At 41.1% G+C, this 10,180-nt stretch overlaps 1 protein-coding gene across 1 annotated transcript; it reads left to right on the forward strand.

Moving 5' to 3' along the window:
- Nucleotides 1-212: 212 nt before the first annotated feature.
- On the forward strand, nt 213-7,079 carry LOC140228281 (centriole, cilia and spindle-associated protein-like). Its single transcript, XM_072308509.1, has 4 exons — nt 213-281; nt 3,527-3,895; nt 4,502-4,686; nt 6,337-7,079. The coding sequence occupies exons 2-4, from the start codon at nt 3,544-3,546 to the stop codon at nt 6,535-6,537; spliced, it is 738 nt and encodes a 245-aa protein (XP_072164610.1). The 5' UTR covers nt 213-281; nt 3,527-3,543; the 3' UTR covers nt 6,538-7,079.
- Nucleotides 7,080-10,180: the final 3,101 nt, after the last annotated feature.

Consider the following 10,180-nt stretch of genomic DNA (forward strand, 5'->3'; position numbering starts at 1 on the left):
TCAGGTTTAATTTTCTTACCGATGTTTCTTCCAAGCATTGCAAAACATAAGACCAGCTTAATAAACGTCTAACCGTGTCACGTGATATAAACAAGTTTTGTTCAAAACACGAACACAACACGCAACAACACAACACTCTACCGTGCGTGCAGTTACCGTGCACCCTATGGCCTAGCCTAGCCTGCAGTTGTGACAGAGACGGTCATCCCATCGATCCAACACGGTTATATTCTATAGTTCACACAGCGTTTACGAGTTGAACTTTTGTTCTTGTTATTGTGGTGAGTAATGGTTGCAGCAGAAGGTTGTGTTTGTGGCATAACTTGTAAACTACCGTAGAAATAGTAAGTAATGTCTAATGAAATACACGTAGCCGTAGGGATAATATTTTATGGTGTGTGACTGGTGCGTCGCTTACAGCAAATACCTGCGACTGACTGCTGTAGCTGCGTGACGTGCGTTGTTGAACGCGTTCCGAATGCGATACTAGTACTTTATGACCGGTATGTGCGGTATCTTCTACTTCTACTTCTACTTCTATGGGGCGTAATTCTCATCAAAGCCTGTTCAGCAACTGGATGAGGGTTTGTGGTGTGGTGCTTCAGACAGTGGATGCCATTTGTGCTTTGTGCTTGTGCAAGTTTTTAAAATCTCTGCCATGCTTAATTGGCTTCTATGGCATGATGGCTCTCTTGAACTGCTCAACAGAGGGCAGTACTGTTGAGGAAGCCTATCCACCTTTGCATTGATCACTGTCGCGTGCTGTGCCTGTCTGAGCTGTGTGGATATGATTATCACTCTGGATTTGCATCTCCCGATACATAAAAGTAAATTAAATCAAATTTAGTAGTCAAATACCCCGTTTATACCAAGCAAAAATGGGGTTCTGAAGCCTCCTATAGTAGCCTCGAGCTTGACCGAAAGATCGGTCTGTATCTGGTCGTCGGGGAAATGTTCCGCGGAGACTGCGTCTGGCTTCACGGATCCCCTCCTTATATACGGAGGAGAAAAAAAAAAATAAAAGACTCCTCCGGACAGACGGATCTTTCTGTCTACCTCGAGCAGCCTTTCAGCTCAGCTCAGTACCAACTGGTATAGAAACTATAAAAAAAAAAGACAAAAGGAGATCAGATCAGATGGGGGGGGGGGGGGGGGGGCATTTCATGAAGCACTTTGTCCGACAAAGTTGTCGGACAAATTTGCTCTTAGCCAATCAGATGCAAGGATTTCAGCAGCTTGTATACTGTTTGTCAGAAAAATATCTGACCACCAAACTGCTTCATGAAATGCCCCCAGATCAGGTCAGGTTCTGAAACCACCAGGGGGTAGTTTCAGAGCCTGCTATAGCAGCCTCTGCTGCAGTAAAAACGCTAGGGGTTTCGTAACCCGGGGCACTCCTCGTACACAGTTATACTGTGGGAGCATAGCGTTTGAGGCTGGTCGCAGTTAGGGGGTTCGAGAAGCCGCTTTTTAGCCGACCTGGAAGTTATCGCTTCACTGAAGGTCATTGTCGAAACAAAACATAAACAACCCAGCCATCATGACCAATCCCCACTGAAGAAAGCCACGCAACTTGCACACTTTCGTGCAAAAGCCCGCGACATGTATCAGCAGAGGGAAGGAGCCAGTTGGGCCTGCGGGGGAGGGCCTGCTTGGGTCTGCTTTTGGTGAGCAGAATAAACAGACGAGAGGCTGCTTTTTCAGAGCGGGCTTTCGAAACTCATTGAGGAGACTCTGAAACCTGCTCGCAGTATACATGGGGAAATAGATGTACATTTTGCATCTCTACCCCCCCCCCCCCCCACTTCAAATGCAGAGACTCCAACCCCAAGCACCTTCTGATCTGGAGATTCTCCCGCCCGAAACCCCTAGCAAACGGGAGACTCTAAGTTGATGCGTGCGAAGCGCGAAGTTCCTAGGGTTCTAGATGCTCTCTGGTGCTATCTAAGGCTTATTTTTTCAACATACAATAGCAATAAGTAAGAAATCCTTTCCAACGGGAGACACAGAGCCAGGGCGGGAGAAATCAAATCTCAAGCGGGAGAACGGGAGATTTTGCAAAAATGGGTTTTCGGCGGGAGATCTCCCGTCGAAAACGGGAGAGTTGGAGTCTCTGCAAATGGTGTCATGTAATTGTAGGTCCGTCCGTATCGCACATGTTTCCTTTGTTACCAACTGGGTTTGAACTTACTGAAGTATATTCCATGGGTTTAGGAAAAGACTTCCCCTCCTTAATATGCACCCCCCCCCCCCACTTTGGTGACAGTAAGAGTATACAGTGTACATGTACAACACTTGTATCTAAAGTCATCTGTAAACACATCTTAATTGCCTATCCTAACAAATCCAAGAAATGGTACAAACTAACTACTGTATTCGCCATATATTTCGCGAGTCTAAATTTTCGCGAATCGGGAATTCCCAATGATTTCGCTAGTGATTAAATTCGCGATCGTGGAGTCCTGCACTGATCGGAGAAATGTACACACGTATGTCACATCCACATCGGGATTAGAGTCAATATTTTCGTGTGTTTTTAATTTCGTGAATAGCACCCGACTCGCAAAATTCGCGAAAATAAAAACCTCGCGAAATATTCAGCGTATACAGTATACACAGCCCAGTCGCTGTATAAATAGCGACAGGGCTGTACCGGCACGGCCCACAACACAAAGAGAGCTCAGCGATCGCTTTACGGTCGCTTTTGAGTTTTGATACTTGACATCATTTTTTTTTTTCCCCCACTTTGATGGCGAGGCTCCGTCTGTCTGACAGCGTCTGGTCGGGCTAGCTAAAAACCCATACTTAGTCAACTTCACCAACAATACATGCACTAAAGCCCGGTAGGCCTATAAGGCCTACTGTCTTAATTTTGTGTATGAAGTTTATTTCCCACTCGACAAATAGAAACCCTACTTGATTGTCAGTCTTAAATATTCTGGGTACTGCTGTCTTCCACAAAAATGTGATTAACTACATTTTTTTTCTTACACTTGAGAGAGAGAAAGAAGGGTGCTCAGGCTGAGGTAAGCTTGGAGTTGCACTGCATTTCTAGTGTGTACTCTTTGTCATGATAGGAAGCTTTAGATTTGCAATGCAGACATTTAGACAGTGATTCATGTTGGCTGTTCTCCTCTCTCCCTGTGTCATGTTTCAAAGTAGCTTTAGATAACATGGAGACAAAACCTCTACAAAGTAAAATGGTGTCCCGATATGATCATTGCATTAAGTAGTTCTCTGTGTAGTGAATTGAGTAGATGCAAAAATAGCCCAGAATGACCAGGAAAATTCAGACGATGCAAGATCAATTTTGATAAGCAGTTTTGCGCTTCTGCAGAATAGGTTTTTTGTTGTTGTTTTTTTTCCCTCTTAATGTCCGCATTGCGAAAATCTAAAGCTCCCTAGTTAGGCTTATTTTGTTTTTGTTTTGGGGTTTATTTTTTTATTTTTTATTTTTTTATTTTTATTTTTTGGTCGTTGGAGTTCTTGTGTGTCTGTTCATGTGATTATGATGTTAATTGTGCAGGCCCAACCACTCTTGTGATGGGATTTCGTAGGAGCGAATATCGGCGCCGCTTCAAAGAGCCGTTATGGGAGGACCATCTGGAACGCTACAGGGAAAATGTCTTATACAGGGCCTACCGTCGGCAGTTGGAGCACCACCACAACTTTGTGGAGTGGGATTGGGACACGGAAAGCGAAGAAGGCAGGCAGGCGGGCATCGCCAGGTCTCGCCATGCTGCTGCAAAGAAAGAGAGGACAAGGACCGTCGATAACGACAGAGAGGATGTCGGAGGGAGGGCGATTGCGGCCAGGGGTCTCTCCGATCGCGCAGTGCAGATGCCAGACTTGGAGACAGCCAAGAATGGGAAAGGGAGTGACCAGGGAGGGGAAGGTAAAGAATCTCCTGCCTGTTGATGATTGATGGAATTGTTGAGTTGAAGATTTGTAATATATGTAATGACTGACATTGTAGATATAGAAAGGATAAAGCGATAAAGCACAATGCAGAATTTCATCTTTTAGCATCCCCAAGTTACATGTTTGTTACATATATGACAATGATGTGACTTAATTCAAGATGTATGTCAGGGGGAAAAAAACCACAGAAGATGTTCTTACACACTGTCTTACGGAGACATTAATTCCTTCATTCAAATCTGAAAACAATTTCAAGAAAATGCTGGTTCTTCTGTACAGTATGAATGTCTGAGTATTATATAGTAGTAGTGCTATTTGAGCAGCAAAAACTTCACTGCAAAACAGAGCTGCTGTAAATGTCCAATGACACACAATCCTCAGGTTCTTTATATTTATCTCAATTTGCCTGTAGTTTCTGTATAATATCATCATATATGTGACATCTGCCATCCGTCATTGTAATCATGATTAAAGTTTTAAGTTAAGTGTTCCAATGCATGATCTATGCCAACCAAACTAAGAAGTTGATAACAGTTGTGCAGTTGTAACCAATTCCCACTGTCCTTCATTGTATTTGTAGGTAGAATCATAGTCGGCCATCCTGAAGTAGCAACCAGGCAAAAACCCAGGCCTATATCAGCACCAGAGAGAGGTCAAAAGGCAGAGATTGGGAGGCCGCCAATGCTGGCTTATGGTTGGGCAGATTCCAAGCGAGATGTTGGTGGCAAGAAGACATTCAACATCAGAGCATCAGCACATGGAGATGTGAGTTGTCAGTCAGTTCATGATTCATTTGTCTGCTTGTTAATTACTGTAAAAGTGGAAATTTTTGCGGTGTTGACATTTTTGCGCATTTCGCGCAACCAGAACCTAGCAAAAATAAAAGCATGCGAACATTTTTGCTTGTCATGTGTTCCAGTATTTGATGTCCTGATTCTGCGGAATCAAAAACATGCGAAACTCTTCTTACCCTACTGAGCGCAAAAAAAAAAATTAATCGCGCGAAAATATCCACTTTTACGGTAGATGATGAGACTTCATTGAGGAGAATGTGTTCTTACTTTCCTTGATTTATATCAGACTTTATTTGCACGATGTGACTTCTGTTTACCACTGTGTCATCTTGACATAAGCCAGAGCAGTGAGGTGGTTCGGTCAGTAGCGTGTCTAGCTTGCAGTCAAATGGTTCAGGTTTGAGCCCCATTAGGCCATATTCATGAAGGTGGTTTAAAACAAAATCATCAGTCAAAATTTAGTCCATAGACCCCCCAAAAAAAGAAAAAAAAAAGTGTGAAAAAGGTATATATTACAAACACGTGTATCAACACAAAGATATCATTGAATGTCTGTTGGCATCTATGACCCTGTTTACAGTGCGAGGCTCGGCCGCGGCCGAGCCGCGGCCGAGCCCAGCCCCGCTTCAGTGTAAACGCGCAAAAGGCCAAATGCGAGGCCAAAATTGGCCTCGCATTTGGCCTCGCTCTGGAGGTGGTCTCGTTGGCCGCGGCCGAGCCCTGCCTCTTCTTGGTGTAAACGCAAACTGGGCCAAATGCGCGGCCAATTCTAGTCTGGCTTCCAAACCCTCTGCCTGTATCTTTCGCTATTCAGGATATTAACCCCCTCAACGTCGAAAACTAGTATAGTTTAAGGTGGTTTTGTCCTGCAAAGGATTTTTTCCTTCGGCAAAGGCCTTTGCCCGAACGGCGACTTCGTCGCCACGGAATTCATTTGGCAAAGGGTTTGAAAACCAGACAATACCAAATTGCGTTTGTTTACAAGCAGAGCTCCACTACGACAAAATATTGAAAGGTTTGAATCAAAAGCGCGGTCGAGCCCAGCAGTGTAAACGGACAAAATTGCAAGGCTCGGCCGCGCAATTGAGGCCGGACTCAGCCGTGGCCGAGCCGCGGCCGAGCCCGGCCCCGCACTGTAAACGGGGTCTAAGTGATCTGTCCCGCACATTTATGCAGAAGAAATGTGCATACAAACCATGGACTACATTTCAACCACCTTCGTGAATACAGGCCACTGAGTCTTGCTGAATGTTGTGTAATCATGCCTTCCCCTCTAGTAAGGGGGGAAAAAGTTCTTTGGAGAGAACATTACTTGGAGGACCAGTCACCTGTATGTGAAGAAGTTTTGTCTCATGCAGAGTAATTACCCAGTGAAGTATCAGTCAGGGACATATTATAGTGTGTAATTTTATGGTGTAAAAAAAAAAAAATGTGGTCATGAGGGAAGAGCTTGATACAGTGTATGTCAGTCTGTTAATTGGTGCTGGCTGTAATAAATATATATATATATACATATACATTTTTATTTAATATGAACTGAACAACTACATGGAAAAAGTTGGTATTTATTTGTTACTTCATGTGGTATATTCACTCTTTATATATTTGTGGTTTCAAACAGCACACTCAAGTGTTCCCAGCAGCACTGCGCGCCATGAGGAGAAACGAGTACGCCATCAGGTTCCGTGAAGAGGAGCGCAAGCGGGAGAGCCTAAAGATGCGCCGTTTGAGGGCAGCCTTCAACGTGCCTCCTCGCGAGGATGGGAACATATGGGTGACAGAATACCAGCGGAGTTACACAGGACGGCCTGTATCGAGATGACGGAATCAGAAGGCCAACTGTGCAAATTGATCTAATCAGAATGAAGGACTACCTACAGTACACTTGCAGCAGCTTCCATTCAAAATTTGCTTTAATCAACTTTGTTGTATATTTTTGTTGTACCCAGATTGACATTAGATGCTTCCATGTTCTCTCTTTCTTGCCATAAGGACAAATTTAAGAAGGCTTCTGACTCAAAAGACCTGCCACTACAGGTGCTGATAGCTTAATGCAGACCATACATCTGCTGTGAAGAGCTTACACAGCTAACTGAATGACTTGCACGGCACCTGTACCATACTTGAGACTAACACCTCAGATTCCTAGCACCTTGAAGGACAATTCCAGACCAGTTATAAGTTAATTTGAAAAGAAAGAGTAAAATTTTACAATCACGACGGCGAAACTGTTAAAAATCAATACAAATTCAAAAATTGTTAACTTTCACAAACTTTCTGGAACAGTCAACATGAATATGCTCATAATGATGAGTTGATGAGGGTCATTGCTTCACAACTTGCCAAATAATTTGTACATAAAATCTTGAATGCATTATGTCAGTTTTTTCTTGTTCAGACACAATCATGCCCCAGTCTCAAATGATGTCAGACTGATCATTATTTTGAAGTTATTCAGCCATGAATAACATATTTTACACATTTATAGCAGAAGAATTGAATTATCACATTTGTTCTAAATGCAATCAATGGAAAATTGTGATGTGTGTATACTGAATGCTTCTTGCATGGTTAAGACTCTCATGTGACCTGTCAATGTGTATTCATGTGTTCATACAGTTTGTTTTCTCTTGATATGTCTTTGATGGATACAATGCAACGAAGCACTTTTGAATCAGCAAAGCACCATGCTCACTTAATAATGTGAAGAAAAAAAAAAATAACAATTTTGAAATCCACATCATTTAGTAACCTGAAGTATCCACCATTTTTTTTTTTTTTTTTTTTTTTTTTAAATAACAGGGTCTCTCGTTACTCTGTGAAAAATTCTATGTTTGACTGGTCTGGAAAAAAAAAAATATGTGAGAAGTGACATTATCAGTCTGCAAAATTTTCAGCAAACATAAATAGGCAAGGTCATTGATATGAACATACTTCTAGAGTGCCTGCATGTAACCCAGTATCAAAACTGTGTTTGACTTTACTCTCACTCAGATGCCCACTATGTGCAATATGTAAAGTGAAACTTATCTCTTGGTGAGCTTTTTTTAGAATAGATGCGGAATAAAATGCGGTATTGGAACATAGTCTTTATGACATGCAGACCAAGCACTTGGGATTTCCCAAACGCTGTTTACATACCTCAAGCCAGTAGCTGAACTCTGAGGTCATGGATTACTTTCAGAATCTGTCTTTTGAGTATTATGTAAAACTTTGGAGATTATGATTTTTTTTTCCATTTATACGATGCTTTCTGTTTTTGCCACAATGGAATCCACAGGCCAGTGGGTTACATTTGTAATGATTGCTTACACTTTACTGTGAGTTTATCAAATGTGTTTACATCAAATCACCACACTTCAGTATGCATATGAAGTGCAGTTGACACTGTGTTAAAGGTAGGAGATACCTTTTACAGACCTCCCAAAATGCAGCAAAACATTAAATATGAACCTCAGGGGACTTGTTTAGGCCACTGATGAGAAATTTGGAAGTCAACAGTTATCTACAATTTGAATAATGCACAAAACTCAACTATTCAGTAGTTCTGTGTGTCAGCCACACTTAAGATTTTTGTTGCAGTCTTCTGTATTTTTTTTAATCTATAAACACAAATCTAAAAGTATAAGAGCTGATGTAATAACATATAGAGTGTGTGGCAAGAATTTATATAGAAATGTTTGTAAGTTTTGATAAAATTTCTTCACAAAATATACATGATGGACACACATGCGCTGCATGGGTCTGCAAAGGTCAGGCAAAGGTAGCCTAGTAATGTACTGGAATTTACGGTGAGCCCCGAAAAAAATTCAATTCAAAATCTAACGGTCAATAAAAATGTACTAAATGTTACCTTCCACTTTCAATACTTTATTGGAGTTTCTAAAATGATACTCTCTTCAACATACCACTGTATTTATACAGCTCTTCATTTAAGGCATGCAAATGGGATTCCCTACCTTTAAAGTTAGCTTTAAAGGGAACACAAACCCAAAGAGCAATGTGGATTGAGTAAAAGCAGTAACATTAGTAGAACACATCAGTGAAAGTTTGAGGAAAATCGGACAATCGATGCAAAAGTTATGAATTTTTAAAGTTTTGGTGTTGGAACCGCTGGATGAGGAGACTACTAGAGGTTATGACGTATGAGAGGACCACAATATAAAGAAAATATAAAAGGAATTCCACAAAAATTCACTTTTCTAGCAAAATGAAAGAGTTCTTGACTAACCGCTTTCAGAAAGCAGGGGGAATAAGTGCTACCCCTAACATATGTCAGTATCAAGCTGACGGAATGTGTAATTTTCATGACAAATGAATTTTTATTGAATTCCCTTTTTATTTTCTTTATATTGTAGTCCACTCATACGTCATAACCTCTAGTAGTCTCCTTACCCAGCAGTTGCAACACCAAAACTTTAAAAATTCATAACTTTTGCATCGATTGCCCGATTTTCCTCAAACTTTCACTGATGTGTTCTACTAATATTACTGCTTTCACTCAATCCACATTGCTCTTTGGGTTTACTTTCCCTTTAACCCATTGGAGACTAATCCTGAATACGCGTACTCGGGCAAGTGTCTATGGGAAATGCAAGTAATAGCAGAATTAGCCTATCGTAAATGAATAGGGTAAAACGAATGGAATTGTAGAAAATTCATCCAAATTGGATCTAAAAGAAGACATTTGTGGAATTTAGTTTTTTCCTGTCCCCCCCCCCCCAAAAAAAAAGATCTTAGTTAAAGCCACATACTCAAATTGGCAGAAGTGATAATGTCATCACCTCACAAGTGTCCCACATCTTAACCAAATTTCTTTCATTGACATGAAATCATCCAGAGTAAGATGTACCATTTGTATTAGATCATTCAATTTTCAGGGTTGCAAAAGTGACACACAAACTTTAAATCAGGGAGAAGAGTGTGCAGTCATTAAATCATCAGCTAGAAACATGATTCTAGTTCTAATATTTTTTTTTTCTGTTGGTGAGGAGAGTTGTGGGTGATATTGGGTCTAATTTTCGTGAAACATGGATGAATTATTTTGTTTTGTTGGCTTTTACTCTATTACTGTCATATTAAGCATGGTGTGGAATTGTTTCACTTCAAGACTAATCATGTCATATAAACTCTGCATATCAATTTGGAGGCAAAATAAGGGGTAACCCTTGCCCAAATTTTGCAACTCTTGTATTAGAAAAGAAAAAAATTCACTGGTATTTCATGGTGCTACCCACTGGTTTAAAATACAATCACTATGGCCATCAACAATATCCTGTATGAGAAATTCATTTATTTGTTGTTACAGTCAATCAGGCCTCAGCTGACAAGTGAGCAAGTGAAATCTGTGACTGGGTTTCCTTTGACAAAGTCCAGATTTTTGTCTTTGCTTTTATAATTGTGTACATGTGTATTGGACTTCCCTTAAAAGTTTGAAGGAATGACATGGTTAAAGGACAATTTCA

The sequence above is a fragment of the Diadema setosum genome, chromosome 1, assembly GCF_964275005.1.
Source record: "Diadema setosum chromosome 1, eeDiaSeto1, whole genome shotgun sequence".
NCBI classification, from domain to species: domain Eukaryota; kingdom Metazoa; phylum Echinodermata; class Echinoidea; order Diadematoida; family Diadematidae; genus Diadema; species Diadema setosum.